General features: G+C 36.8%; 1 protein-coding gene and 1 long non-coding RNA gene across 2 annotated transcripts; one reads left to right on the top strand and one right to left on the bottom strand.

Annotated features, from left to right (window-relative positions):
* The first annotated feature begins 7,560 nt into the window (after positions 1 to 7,560).
* On the top strand, positions 7,561 to 10,239 carry LOC146465845 (uncharacterized). Its single transcript, XR_014868170.1, has 2 exons — positions 7,561 to 8,009; positions 10,050 to 10,239. It is a non-coding gene; the product is annotated as an uncharacterized LOC146465845 (long non-coding RNA).
* A 4,713-nt stretch (positions 10,240 to 14,952) lies between these two features.
* On the bottom strand, positions 14,953 to 15,882 carry LOC146465844 (uncharacterized). The gene has a single exon (XM_085128152.1). It carries the CDS (start codon positions 15,832 to 15,834, stop codon positions 15,103 to 15,105), a length of 732 nt encoding a protein of 243 aa, XP_084984278.1. The 5' UTR covers positions 15,835 to 15,882; the 3' UTR covers positions 14,953 to 15,102.
* Between the last annotated feature and the right edge of the window lie 261 nt (positions 15,883 to 16,143).

The following is a 16,143-nucleotide window of genomic DNA, read 5'->3' as shown; positions in this document are numbered from 1 at the left end:
AATATTGATGCGACAACTCCAGATTTTGAAAGAAAGAAACAAAAAAATTTAAACACAATTTTCTTTTTGTTTCATAAGTGTGAAAATGAAATAATTTGGCAATTTCAAAAGTGGTTTGCATTTAAATCAGCTGGACTTCACTAAAGCGTGTCCTTGTTGTTGTTGTTTTAGTAAATAACAGACAATTAGATGACATATGATATCAATTTTATTGCTTTATCTCGTTTAAATTTGAAAATTGGAGAAGAAGCAAATGCCCAAAAATGCATCTTATTGTTCTCTAGCTTGTTTTATAAAGTGTTTTTCGTTCAATCAGTAGCTAAATAAAGAGTTGTTCTTAATTCATAGAAACAAGTATTTAACATCGTGTGCCGAAGTTGCATGCTACAAAAAAAAATGTTCTTGATAAACTGTCAGTTGCCACCAAAACATATAAAACAAAACATCGACGACATCGACTGATCCAACAATAACTAATTTATACCTACGCGTTGAGCGATCAAAAAACCAAACTCGTATTTCCTCTGAAGGTTAGAGGATCCAGCAAACAACCAATTTTCGTCAACACTGGAAAAAAATTCGTTCAGACACTTTGGCATAAGATTTAACACGAACGTTTTAACGCGAAATAAACCCACCAACTAAATCGCTAAATTATCCATCGAATGAATCAGAAGATCGCCCAACGTTCACATGGTGGCTGAATTAACCTTAGTTAACACAAGTTCTTTTATTTTTATCCCATGTCAAGGGGTAAGGAAAAAACATGGACCCCGTCCCCGTCTTCCCCCCCCCCCCCCCCCACACCTTTTTGGACCCAGAAAAAATATTTTATTTGGCAGAAAAATACCTCAAGTCCTATGCCAAGCTGAGATTTAGACAAGAAAAACTGACCAAATAATGTTAGTAATTCTGTATGTGAATTCATTGTAAAATCCAATGCAAGTGTTTCATGAAGATTTGAAGAGTAGAGTCAGGCAATTATCAGCGAGATCACTTTAAAATTCTTCAACTCAATTCACTTGTAACCGGCCAAAATTCAATACAAAATAATTTCAAATCCTGCCTCGTGTCAATTTGCTACATTCGGTGAATACGAAATCAGTTCAGTTTCTGTAAATTGAATATATTTGATAATAACACAAGCTAATAAACGTTTTCAGCCACCATTTTTCCTTTAACTAGAAAATATCAAACTTCTTATCTTTGCCGAGTTTCTTCTGCCCTGTTCGTCCATTCCTGTTAGTTCTCTTGAATTGTTCGTCATTCCTTCCCGCATAGTTTACGGTAGTCCTTCTGAAAATGAATGATACGGCAGATCAGTGCAAATGCTCAATTTTAAAACACATAAAACGGAAAACTCGTACATATTGACAAATAATGTTTCAATTTTAAGGCGAGAAAGTTCCTGCAAGCTTAGGTCAACGTCCTTTTTACACAAACGAAAACAGAGAACACAAACAACAAGCTAAGCTCAAATTGAAGCGACGCTGCAACCACGTTTTACTTCAAGGAAAAATTATTTGTATTCTTTCAGCCTTCTGGACAAATTTTATAGGTTATAAATTTTGCGAAACAATGCTTACCTTGATTGGAGTTTTCTTAAAGGCTGTTTTCGCTGTCGTTAGCCTTTCCAGCATGTTCACAGTTCTCTCAGAGTTCCCTCAAAAGCATGATATTTTCTTCACAAGTACTAGACATCTTCACACAGTCACGGCCTGTGTGATTTGTGACAAATTCTACTGTATGTCATGAATATGGATTAAAAAATCAAACCAATCGCCGGCTACACGTCAATAGTTTGGCATGAACGTTATTTTCACGCATTTTTAACAAATGAATCCCAAAGCGAAAAAAAAAGAATAAAGAAGGAAAAAAGATGATCATTGCATGCATGTCTAAAAAAAGTTTGCATTCAAATAAAGGCTGGTTTCCATATGATCGCGGATCGGAGATCGCAGATCGCAATAAGGTCTGCGATCGTCTGCGATCATATGGAAACCAGCCTTAAGTGACAATTGTAAAACAACTGCTTTGTTTCTTGAAAACTCGTCAAAGGGGTCATAAATACTCTCGCGAGGGTAACGTTAATAATAATAATAATAATAATAATAATAATAACGACAATAATTTATTGAACTTCTGATGCGCAATTTTCAATGCTAAAATTTTCAATTGTGCAAAACATATAAATATTTAAAAAAAAAAACCATCATAACCTTACACTACAAAGTATTCGGTAAAGAATTACATAAAGTATAACTGATGTAACACAGTGATAAGTACACCACCTTAATTAGTTAAACTCGATACACGCGCTGAACATGACTATCGAAACGTATAATACAAACAATGGGTAGCGTTTAAAATCACTAATTAGATGCTCAGTCGGTGGGCAGCCGTCTTCCCCCATAAATTTCTCTTATTTTCATTCTGGTGTAATCGGAGGGTAGCAGGATGGTCGATTGACCGAGCACTTTGATCGAAACTTAAAACACTTTTAATTCAACAATTAAGCTTCTTCCTGGAAATATCATTCTATAAATAAAACTACTGGCGGAAAATCGCTTTGCTGCTAAAGAAGCTATGACACACTCGGTGAAATAAAACGTGATAAGGTTGCATAGCGAGTCCGTATATGTATAAACGTACACTGAAAAATATGCTGACGTACAAGGACGCTGGTGCATTGTATGAGGACTGTAATAAGCAGCATACATTTTCTGTATGTACGGAATTGTGCGCGGAGGAAGAAAACTGTGTGGACGAGATTATGTCTGGGAATGTTGAATGCTCACAACAAAACAACTGAGGGATAGAGAAAGCGCGGAAGTGGCGACCTCGTTTTGACGTCACAGCTATACTATTCCCAGTCTCCCATCTTGCGTGGTGTTGTACACTAGAAGTGAAATTCCACGTTTTAATACGCCTTAAATTAATGGGCAATTGTTTTTTTTTCCGATTTTCATAGGAGAACAACATGAAGATTTGATAAAGCAAATTAAACAAAATTTGTCATATACACTTTAAACATCATGCTTGACCTTAAAGGACTGTCACAGTTTTTAATAGGGGATTTTCCACAGCATCATCGTGTTTAAATAAAGGATCTTACTAACTTCTTACTTACCCAGACACCTATTATTTGGGTTAATTGGACAATGCAGACTCGATTTTACCTGTATTGTTTTATCCGTATTTAAACTGTTCATTGTAAAAACATTTGGTCCGAATAAAAATTAACTGACTCTCAGCCTGGGAAATGTTCTTAGTACGTTCTTAAATTTTAGTTAATCTCAGCCTCAACGTTCTTATAAAAAAAGGTTCTTATAAAAAAAAGAGTGTATACGTGATACTAAAAGCAGATTCGACTTTAGTAAGACTCCAGAAAAAGAGGCCAAAAACTCTTTGAATGTTGACTACAAAATTGCTTCTAAAGCCATAGCAAAACGAATTGGACCAATGTTACATCCCTTGATTCACCCAGATCAAGCAGGTGTTTGTAATTACTAGTAAAAGACTCTTTATGGATATCAAGAAGGAGATACAAATTGTTCAATAACATGGAAATTCGTCATGATCAAAGGCAAAAATGTTCTTTAGAAGGAATGGTTCACTGAGGGCATTATAACGGTCGAATATCTTTTAGATGAAAATGGGCAAGTAACATTTTTTTGTTTTTCATTTCAAATATTCGCTGCAAAATACACCTTCCTTCATTACTACCAACAAAATCAACAACAATCTTTATTTTCTTATTTTTTTAACTATTTACAATTGGACTACCAGATTTTCACTACTGTTCCAAGTCACTTCCCGAGAAAGGCAAAAACCAAGAAGTTTCGCCATGAAATGGTTAATAATGAGGATCTCAGATCCTTCCGTCTAATGAAAATGTGAGTATTATTTTGCTGAAAGCTTAATACACAAAATTTTAGTGGCTAATTCAGAGATAGGAAGTATAACGATAAACTAAACAGGTCCAAGACGGCGGGAAGACAAAACAAATTGGAAAAAGACATTTAAAGACATTCTAATCCTAGCAGTATGTAGGATATTTGTCCCATGAACCTAGTTTAATGGCTTTTAGCTTCCTCGAGTCTCCTGTAGCCCAGTGGTAGAGCATCCGAAATGGTAATCGGAAGGTCTTAGGTTCGACTCCTAAAAGAATAAGTGTAGAGGAAACAGATTAAGAGAATTCCACTCCAAATTCATTCAACAGGGTTGTTATGACTAGGAAGGAATTATTTAGATTTTTGAAATATTCAAACTCCAAATAGATCACGCCTTAGAGTGCCACTTTACGACTTCCTTTACTCAAGAAGTATTACAATGGCTTAATGTATCTATGGCAATTTTTCACTGCAAGTGTAACCGCACTTTACTGCAGTATAAACTTCAGTTAAAGTTTATTTTGTCACGGTACACCTACTTTGTATCCAAGGTAATCGAAATCAGAGACGGACATATGAATAATTAATTATTTCTAAGAATCGGAGTGCCATTTCACGGAAACGTGAAGTCTTAAATTTGCTCCACATGCAGATGTAGTGCTCTTTAACCATCTTTTACATTTACATGTATCACGATATGCTGAATATTATACAAACAATTCACGAACTGAACTCTGAAGACTAGCCTGACATTTTAATAGCATGAAAGTAACTTTTACATAAAGCAGTTCAACATTTAATATTGGCCTCGAGAAACTCCACGCTTCGCTGATTGTATCGCCCCATGTAACGGAATTGGATTCCGGATTCCATCCCTCTGGATTCCGGATCCCACCCCTCTGGATTAACTGGATTCCGGATTCCAAGCCTCTGGATTCCGGATTCCAATAATTTGGAATCCAGATTACGGCGTCCTTGGTTCTACTCGTATTTTCAGCTCTAGTGTAATAATTTAAACAAAACACATACCTTTATCCCATATTGTAGTGGAACAATAAGTCATGATTTCGTTGGGAAAAACACCGATACCCTCTCATAGAACAAAACATTTCAAAAACGTCATTCTGGCAATTCCTATATACAATTTACATGATCAACAAATATTGAACAACGTCACATGTAGTATTCTGGCAATTCCTATATACCATTTACATGATCAAAAAAATATCGAATAACGTCACATGTAGTATTTACTGGCATTTCCTATACCATTTACATGATCAACAAATACCAAACAACAAATATTGACGGCTAATGTTGAAACTTAGTTACAATATATTACGTAACTTTCTGCATAAATGAGTGGCATCAATGGAAAGTTTAAGTGATGCACAAGCTATAAATCTAAACCTTCCTTCCCTTAGTTTATTAGGAAAATGATTTCCCTTAGAAATTAATGCACGTCACAAGAATGAGAAAGCTTTTGTCATTTGATTCTTAGGAAGTGCGCTAACTAAATTTAAAAAGTTCTACTCATCGTCCACTTGAGCGTTACAGTAAAGATCATGATGAGCGGCGCTTTTTGAAAGGGTTTTGCTTTTGAATCTTTCATTGCGAATGGTTGCTTATTATATTAAAGCCTGGTTCGTTCCACTAGCGAAATATGCATAAGTATATGCATAACATCGCTATGTCATTGTCAAAGCGGGCATATAAGCATAAGTATAAAAGCTTATAAAAATCCAAAATTTCCTTTTTTGTTATGTTTCCTATTATGATTATGTTCCTCTTATGCTAGGGAAAACCACATATGCAAAGCATAACCAGAAAGGACTATTACATGTAATAATATAACAATCCTTCTTGGTCTCTTCCGCGTAAGCTGTCACATGCATTTATTAAAAGGTGGCTCTTCAAAGCATCATGCTTATGTGTGTATTTCGGGCCTGTTTTCAATGACTTAAAATGTATCGTATGCTTTCGCTTCCGCTTATGTCCCTAGTCAAAACAGGACGGGTGCTGTTCTCCTCTTGCTGTTCAACCAGACTATCTTGGCTGTTATCATGATCGCTTACATCATTCTCGAATTCATCACAATTTGCAAGACGACAGAGTCTGTTATTCTCCTCTGGAGCCAGAGTTAAGAAACAGTCATTTCTTGTCTGGTCACAGGTGTAATTGTTGACTCTACCCAGGATGCACTTTGGGGGGTTTGAAAGCGACAGTCCACCTAAAGTGTATGTTAAATGGTCTTCACTTTTTTCAAGCCAAGTGAACTGCACTGTCCGTTTTTACCCTCGGCTACACTCCCCCCGATGTATTTACAAAGTTCATTAGCTAATTCGTTCATTCTGGTTGTCACTTTATGATACACCACCCGCCCCCCTCCCCTTCCCTTCGCTCTCCTCACCTTCATTATATATCATGTTCAAAATGTGTCGAAATGTGTTACTGCCAAATACTTGGAAACGCAGTATGTTTTCCAGCATTTGATAAGAGAGTAAAATGCAATCATTTGACCCATCTAAGACTATTAAAAGGGTGATTGTAGACAATGTTGTGTCGAATTATTAAATTTAGATTATTCGTGATTATTAAGTTATCGAAAGTTAGCTATCATAGCTAACTGCTCAACTAAACTCTGAGCTAGAATTAACAGTTTACGTTCAATTATTTCTTTGCGTCGAAACGTGTACTTGTAAATAATCAAAATGGTGTTTTATTCTACTAGTAATTCAAACAAAGCACCGTACATACTTGTTCTTTAACCATCAGTTTTCCTTGAGTTTTACCGACCATTGTTTTTCTGAGTATGTCAAAGACCTTTGATCGCTTAGCACTTTGTGTTTTTGGACTCTTAAGAAAGAAAACATCGAGAAAAACAATAAAACGAAAAGCCCATAAAAATGAAATAGTTTTTAATTAATCTGCCTTTTCAACGATTCACTTTTCTGATTTAAAGTCGTATATCAACGGATCAAAATGAAAAATGGAGCCCCAAAACTACAGAAAACTGTTCCCTCGAGTTTTTCTTAAAGTCAACAAAGTTTCTTCTGCAGAAATGTCGAGAAATTCAAGTATCAACAAGCCATTCAAGCTTCTGAAGTTTCATTTTGCTTCTAATTTCGACTTCATCTACTTTTTGCTCTGTTGTAATAAATACTCTCAAGAATCAGACTCGAAATCGATCGAGAAGTCACTTTAATTTCGATTTGAGGACTGATTTTCTTTTCGGATTCTTTTTGTCTTCACTTATCCGATACGTCTTTCTTATTACAGCCTCAATCAATCATATAAACAATATCTCGAAAGATTTTAAAGCTAAACTTCTGTAAACTTACCTGTCTTCCTTTGATTTGTGCTTTCCCATAACCGAAGTGAAGTTAAAAACCACTTGATTCGACTAGATACACTTCAAAAAACTTCCGATGCAAGCACTCGAAAGCGTCAACGAGCGAATCTTCGAGCATCTTTTTTGTAGCATGTGCTTTGAAGCTGACGTCATGAGAAAAATATCACCCCCGCGCCCGGGGACGGGTGTGTCCTGAGTGGACAAGTTCGAACACGTGTTTCGAGCAGGGGCGGGGCAGAAGACTCATCAAATTTTCGTATCAGAATCATCCAACAAAAGTTGGCGTCACATCCGGTCAAATTGGCGCCGAGCAGCCTGTCTCGGCGAAGTCGAATGATGGCGTCCGGGTCAGGCATGATTTCTTCGGATTTTTGAGCCATCAGTATCAGGAACTGTGAACTGTGGATATGAAAGATGTTGTAAAGATATTGCTTCGACTTCATGAGCAAGGGTTTTCCAAAGGAGTGATTTTTTCCTATTGTTTTGACGGAAAATACGATACAGCTAAGCGTCGTATCATGGCGAAAATTTCTCACTCTCAAAACGAGTGGCGTTCAGACTTTTGGCTCTTGTGGCTTCTGATCGTTCGAAAGCTGAAATTTTAATAGCCTATCCCGTGTGCAACATAATGGAGGAGACATCGTCAGTCATAGTTTGCAGTGTTAACATCGGGAACCTAATTATCACTCGACGTGAAGTATTGGAAGCCTGTATCATTGAAGTGTTCCAATTGTCTTCGTTGTAAGGGACTCGTAATCTTCGAGGTGAGTAAATGTAGTTATCTTCATTTCCAGTTTTTTTCTGCCGACGTGAGTACCTTTACATGTGGGCTTTAGAGTAATAAGTCGGTTTTGTGCTTCGTAGTTCTTTAATAAAGACGCAAGTGACGTTTAGTTCATATCATGTTGTCCTGCAAGTGCGGGCTTGAGGAGGGGCTTGAGTCAGAAAATGTATCTGCCTGGCCTGGTTCATATTGCTACTGCTAGTGTGAGACAGTTGTTAAAGTTATTGATGTCAAGCCATCTTAAACAATAAATTAAATAGCATTATTGCGAATGACATTATTTCTCAAGTATTGAAAGAAACAACCCCTTCACTCTTTACTTCATCTGCACTCTCACCACTTGGGTGCTCATGGGTTAAGGCTTTTTATACATTTGTACTATAATTATGCACATGTGACATCAAACTATGGTAAGAACAAACAGTATGCCACAAGCCACAGACAAGTGGCATGACCGATGATCTTACCTTGTTTTGATGTCCTCTTTGGGTTATCAAAGGACACGTGGAAGGCCAAATGGACTTTGAAAACTCCTTATGGCTGACAATGTCATTTGTACATCATATAATTATTTACCAGTTATTTCAGTTATGTTAGTTGGTGCCAAATATTTAAGGGTGGGGAATTGTCTTTTTCTCTGTGTCCAAGGTTGGGGAAGAGAACATAAAGTAAAAAAATAGTGCAAATTCCTGGGGGTTATCTAGTAGCAGAAATTGATTAAGTTCTAATAATATTGTCTCCTTTGAACCAATGAAATTCAAAGTTCATTTGACAAGGAATTTTGAGTTCTGTTCAATTCAATGAAAAATCAAAAGTTCAATAACCACACAATCAGTTCAAAAACCACACATCAGTTTAGTGACAGTAGACCTCAATATTATATGAATAACTATAGGTGAATGGTTTTTTTTATTCCAATGGGGCAGATAAGAGGAAAGGGGAGAGGAGAGGGTTTTACGGGAGCGTGGTCCATACAATTCAATGAAAAAACAAAAATTCAATAACCACACAATCAATTTAAAAACCCACATTCGTTCAGTGACAGTAGACAAAAGGTGAAATGTTTTTTATTTCAATGGGACAGGTAGGAGGAGAGGGTTTTACGGTAGCTTGGTCCATATTTGAAAGTACGCAAAAAGTACAAGTGAAACTAACAAGCATCACCCATTGTTTGTCTTTGTAATTATATTTGGCAACAACTGCCCAATAATGTAGCTTTTTCTTGTACATAGTTCTACTTCCTTCTTGTCAATGATGCAGATTAGTGGCCATTTGGTAAATTTGTGAAAATCTAGAAGTCCTATGGTTCATTGAAAATCAAAAAGTCAAATAACCATAGCAACAGTTCAAAAAACACACATCAGTTCAGTGACAGTAGACCTTAAATGTAAGAAAAACTATAGGTGATGTGTTTTCAACTTTCTCTCCTTCGTGGTTGTCAAGGATGCAAATGAGAGGCCTGCTTGTAAATTTCATATTGGTTCAATTCAAAGAAGGCTTAAAAATTCAGAAAGGGGAATTATATAAATGTGTATATATTTATAAACCACCTGGCCCCAGTTGTTCAAAGAGTGGATAACTTTATCCAGTGGATAAGTCACTATCCAGCAGAGTTCATGTACTCCAATCAATGCTTTTGGCAAGTTTTCCACACAATCCCATTCTTAAATTTGACATATGCTTCTACTATATTCACAAATTATAGGACTATCATAAAAATCTTGCGCACATTTTATCTTCTGGATAGCAAACTATCCAGTGGATAAAATTATCCGCCCTTTGAACAACTGGGACCTGAGTGATAGCAGACCTCCAAATTAAGAAAATTTACTGGTGTGGGTGTTTTTATTTCTGTCAATGGGTCTTGCAGGGGGAAAGGGAAGGGAAGTGGACAAATATGTTTTCATTATATTAATAGGTTTATACATTATATTATCATGGTTGATAATTTTCCTTACCTAGATGAAATTTTTAGGGATTTAATGTTTTTAATTTTTCATTTCAATTCTTTTATTTTTAGAGATTTAAACAAAAACTCAAAAGGAAAGAGACCGGCAATTCCCCCCAGACATGGCAAGAAAGGAAACAGACAGCGAAAGGAAGAAAGCAACAAGACCGGAAGTTACACTATTTTAACACACCCCATTCTTATCCTTCGTACCTCGCTCTCCCTGTCCCCCTCCCCTCACACACCCCCACACACACACACCCCCACACAAACACCAAAAAAAAAAAAAAAAAAAAAATTGGGTGTGTTAAAATACTGTAACATTCAGCCTGTTTTTAGTAATTATAATATTGTAGTATAAAATGTACTGTTCGTGCTTGTTACGTTGTTGAAATAAAATAACCCTTTAAAGAAATTTGCAACAAAAAAAATTAATAAAAAGAATCCAAGACCGGAAGAAACTGCGATTGCATGCAGTTAGCATTAGTCCCATTCTTCCTTTTGCTGTCTGTTTCCTTTCTTGCCGTCTCAGGGGGATTTGCCAGTCTCTTTCCTTTGCAGTGTTTGTTTAAATCTCTAAAAATAAAATAATTAAAACGAAAAATTAAAAACATTAAAACATCCGTAAAAATTTCATCTAGGTGAGGAAAATTCTAAACCATGGTAATATAACATTTAAACCCTATTAATATAATGCAAACATATTTGTCCATGTCCTTCCCTTTCCCTACCTGCAAGACCCATTGAACTAAAAACACCCACACCAAAAAAATTTTCTTAAGTTTGAGGTCTGCTATCACCCAGGTGGTTAATAAATAAATAATATACATTTATATAATCCCCTTTTTTGGGGGAGGGGTGGGAGATTTGTTGTTTTGGTGTGGTGATTGAATTTTAAGCCTTGTTTGAATTGAACTAATATGAAATTTAGAAGCAGGCCTCTCATTTGCATCCTTGAAAAGCATGAGGGAGAGAAAGTTGAAAACACATCACCTATAGTTTTTCTTACATTTAAGGTCTACTGTCACTGAACTGATGTGTGTTTTTTGAACTGTTGCTATGGTTATTTGACTTTTTGATTTTCAATGAACCATAGGACTTCTAGATTTTTACAAATTTACCAACGGGCCACTAATCTGTATTATTGACAAGAAGGAAGTAGAACTATGTACAAGAAAAAGCTACATTATTGGGCAGCTGTTGCCAAATATGATTACAAAGACAAACAATGGGTTATGGATAAGCAGGCAATAGATTTTTAAATGCATGTACAGTGTAAGCCTGTTACCATTATTTGTAATACATAAATACTTATTAGTTTCACTTGTTTTCACTTGTAAAACCCTCTCCTCTTACCTGTCCCATTGAAATAAAAAAATATTTCACCTTACAATTGTCTACTGTCACTGAACGAATGTGGGGTGTGGAATTAATTGTGTGGTTATTGAATTTTTGTTTTTTTATTGAATTGTATGGACCACGCTCCCGCAAAACCCTCTCCCCTCCCCTTTCCTCTTATCTGCCCCATTGGAATAAAAAAACCTTTCACCTATAGTTATTCTTACAATACAGTAAAAACCCACGTATAAAAACCTAGAATTTTTGGGTTCAGGCTGAATGGGTTCTTATATTTTGGGGTAGTTTTTCCAAAGTCAGGCTGATTAGGTTCTTAGTAGGTTCTTATTTGTATGATTTGTGATACAGAAAGTCAGGGCATTTTACAGATTCAAGTCCCAAGACTACACCAGTATAATTTTATACAGTACTACATATTCTATACTCTGTATTTAAAAGATTTTCAATTTTGAAGTTTCTTCATTGTACTACATACTGTATTAAACAAATAATTTTCATGGTATATTTCTTAGAAATTTCACAATTTCTAACAAAATCCAGTATTTTGGCCTTACAATAAGAGTGTTTTTTTTGTATAAGAACCTATTTTTCTTTGCCAGGCTAAATAGGTTCTTATATATTTGGGTATTAAAATGCCCAATTTCAGCCTGTAGGTTCTTAAATCACTAGGTTCTTATACATGGGTTTTTACTGTATTGAGGTCTACTGTCACTGAACTGATGTGTGGTTTTTGAACTGATTGTGTGGTTATTGAAATTTTGATTTTTCATTAAATTGAACAGAACTCAAAATTCCTTGTCAAAATAAACTTTGAATCAATAATTATAATACTAATCTTTTATTAGGAAGCTTCCGTTCACCAAACGTGGTTTTCAGAAAGGTCCTATAAAGATTAAAATATATACAAAAGGTTAAAAAAATACAATATATAAGACAAAATTACAAAATGATAAAAACAGCAATTCAAACTAGAAGCTGAAACTACAAAGATATCATCGATGGGGTTAAAAACTTCAAATTGATAAAAAATAAAAAAATGATAAAAGCAAAAAAGCTAAAACTACAAAAATTCTTACCGATAGGGTTAATTAAAAAACCTGGCAAACATGTTTCGCTTAAAAAAAATTTCATTGGTTCAAAGGAGACCATATTATTAGAAGGGGTCAATTTCTGCTGCTAGATAACCTCCAGGAATTTGCAATATTTTTTTACTTAATGGTTGTGTTTTCACTAGGCCAATTTACTAGCCGAACATTCTTTCTTGGTGGTTGTTTACAGACTGACATTAACTAGTTAAACATGGTATCTGTTTTCATTGTGCAATTTAACCCGGAATTTGAGCCGCTATATTAAATATTCAACTTACAAAAGCGCGCAACTTTCAAAAGTGGCAGCAGGCGAATTATGTTGATTCTCACTATACTTATGCCAAAAAGGAGGAGTTTCTCCCAGAGGATACGGTTAACGTCTCTACAGATGAGGAGGATGCGACGAAATGTTATCCAACGGCAAGACAACATTCATCGCCGTAAGTGCAAGGCCAGGTGGGCTTATCCGGCAAGACCACAGTTTTGGTTTTGAGGTATTGTTGAAGTCATCTGTCGTTTTTCTGTTTGGCAAAGTGAACCGCGAGTCGAACTGAAACACGAAACTAGCGTCTAGTAAATAATATTGCCAAATTACTTGACAGGCGGCTGTCACTACGTGCAATGTGATTGGCTGCAGTATTTACCAGGGCAAGTTATACCATCTCGTGAGGTAGTATAACTCTGCGTGATTTTCCGGTCTTAAAGGCGAGCTAATCTCTTGTTTTCTCTCGTCAAAACAGCTTGCATTTTTAACTCGCTAAACAAAAGACGAACTGTTTTCACCGTATTTCCGGATTTTTCCGGCTTCATCTCGCTAAAATTGTCCTAGTGAAAACACAACCAATGTTCTCTTCCCAAACCTTGGACACAGAGAAAAAGACAATTCCCCACATTTTCCGGTCTTAAAGGCGAGCTAATCTCTTGTTTTCTCTCGTCAAAACAGCCTGCATTTTTAACTCGCTAAACAAAAGACGAACTGTTTTCACCGTATTTCCGGATTTTTCCGGCTTTATCTAGCTAAAATTGTCCTAGTGAAAACACAACCAATGTTCTCTTCCCAAACCTTGGACACAGAGAAAAAGACAATTCCCCACCCTTAAATATTTGGCATCAACTAACATAACTGAAATAACTGGTAAATAATTATATGATGTACAAATGACATTGTCAGCCATAAAGAGTTTTTAAAGTCCATTTGGCCTTCCACGTGTCCTTTGATAACCCAAAGAGGACATCAAAACAAGGTAAGATCATCGGTCATGCCACTTATCTGTGGCTTGTGGCCTACCGTTTGTTCTTACCATAGTTTGATGTCACATGTGCATAATTATAGTACAAATGTATAAAAAGCCTCAACCCATGAGCACCCAAGTGGTGAGAGTGCAGATGAAGTAAAGGGTGAAGGGGTTGTTTCTTTCAATACTTGAGAAATAATGTCATTCGCAATAATGCTATTTAATTTATTGTTTAAGATGGCTTGACATCAATAACTTTAACAACTGTCTCACACTAGCAGTAGCAATATGAACCAGGCCAGGCAGATACATTTTCTGACTCAAGCCCCTCCTCAAGCCCGCACTTGCAGGACAACATGATATGAACTAAACGTCACTTGCGTCTTTATTAAAGAACTACGAAGCACAAAACCGACTTATTACTCTAAAGCCCACATGTAAAGGTACTCACGTCGGCAGAAAAAAACTGGAAATGAAGATAACTACATTTACTCACCTCGAAGATTACGAGTCCCTTACAACGAAGACAATTGGAACACTTCAATGATACAGGCTTCCAATACTTCACGTCGAGTGATAATTAGGTTCCCGATGTTAACACTGCAAACTATGACTGACGATGTCTCCTCCATTATGTTGCACACGGGATAGGCTATTAAAATTTCAGCTTTCGAACGATCAGAAGCCACAAGAGCCAAAAGTCTGAACGCCACTCGTTTTGAGAGTGTGAAATTTTCGCCATGACACGACGCTTAGCTGTATCGTATTTTCCGTCAAAACAATAGGAAAAAATCACTCCTTTGGAAAACCCTTGCTCATGAAGTCGAAGCAATATCTCTACAACATCTTTCATATCCACAGTTCACAATTCCTGATACTGATGGCTCAAAAATCCGAAGAAATCATGCCTGACCCGGACGCCATCATTCGACTTCGCCGAGAGAGGCTGCTGGGCGCCAATTTGACCGGATGTGACGTCAACTTTTGTTGGATGATTCAGATACAAAAAAAGTGCCAGGCGTTATGGAGTGTTCTCCCGAGTGTCGCAAGTGTAGAAGAGTCAGAGGTGGACCACTAAAAAGTGACTGGGTAGAAACTGAATAGAAGAATCTACCAAAACAATTCGACACAAGTGGATTCCGACACAAGTAGATTCCGGATTCCAAACCTTTAGTGGATTCCGGATTCCAGCTCACTGGATTCCGGATTCCAACATAAAAAATGTCCTGGATTCCGGATTCCAACATGAAAATTTCTCTGGATTCCGGATTCCGGATTCCGTTACATGGGGCGAATTGTAGCTCTACGTACCGTGGCCATTGGAATTACACTTCCACGAAACAGTCCTTTTCCAATAGTTTTCCATAGCGCCAGTCAATAGTTTGATACAAAAGGTGAAATCACTGTGTCAGCTATAGTTTATCAGCAAGAAATAAACAGCGTCAGTTACAACCCTACCGACGTTGACAAGGAAGGCGTTTGTGGGAATCGGAGTCGAACGCTCACAGCTTCCACAAGGGACACGACAGTAAAGCCTAAACACAGCGCTGAGCCAATAAATCCAATGATACACGCGAAGGCTTTGGCACATGAACAGTCGTCGTTGCAGAAAGATTCTTCGCCTGAACCACATCCACACAATTTCGACATAAAACATATGCACAGCTTAAAGTGTGCGCAAACGCTGCAGACTGAAAAGGCTATGGAATACCAACTGGGCCTGGTGTCGTACCCAAAAGATTGCGAGGTGTACAGTGAAAACAATATGATACTTTGAATGTCATCCTTGAAAAGTAGTTCCAAAGCCGACACCCATAATTCGAGTGTGACAAAATGGCGGTTGCATTTCTTATCACATCCACGATCACCAAAAATCGAATATTCACCATCGGAATAGCTTACTGATCGGTAGTTTGCATGGTGAATGCAATCCCAGTGATAAGAGATGTAATATACGTACGCCACAGCCATTATGATGCTGAACACTGTACCGGTAGCACAACTAATAACAAAGGAGATCTCAAAAGTGAGCTGATTTGTTGAAATCGAAACACCAGAAAATGCCTTGTCTTCGAATAGTTTATGGCAGTTAAGCCAATCCAAGCAAACGTCGCAAAAATGATAGAAAATCAAGACAATGTACCAAATGATCTTCACCCAGCAGCATAACATGTACATGGCTAAAATGTACGAGTACTGTCCATCGAGCCACGGTATTCAAGTTGCAAACTGAACTAAGCGAAGAAGACGGAAGTACAGGGAAACGAGGCTCCAATAGAGTGTAACAAACAGTAAAATAATAATGCAAACCGAAACTAAAAAAAAAAAAAGCACAAAACAAAAACAAAGACAAACAAACTAAAAATGCTAATAAAGAGAAACTCGACCAATCCTATTCTGTCAGCCGGATTCTCCTGTTGATCAAACATGGAAATAGGCGTTTGATGACATCAAATATCCGGAGCAATTGTTGTTTATTTTCTAAAA

This window comes from Pavona decussata, unplaced genomic scaffold, assembly GCF_977016875.1.
Source record: "Pavona decussata unplaced genomic scaffold, jaPavDecu1.1 SCAFFOLD_155, whole genome shotgun sequence".
NCBI classification, from domain to species: domain Eukaryota; kingdom Metazoa; phylum Cnidaria; class Anthozoa; order Scleractinia; family Agariciidae; genus Pavona; species Pavona decussata.
This window is presented reverse-complemented; position numbering and strand designations above follow the sequence as displayed.

Bases quoted from the DNA above. Each gene is read 5' to 3' on its own strand.
- LOC146465844 (XM_085128152.1), bottom strand. From the start codon at position 15,834: ATGTACATGTTATGCTGCTGGGTGAAGATCATTTGGTACATTGTCTTG.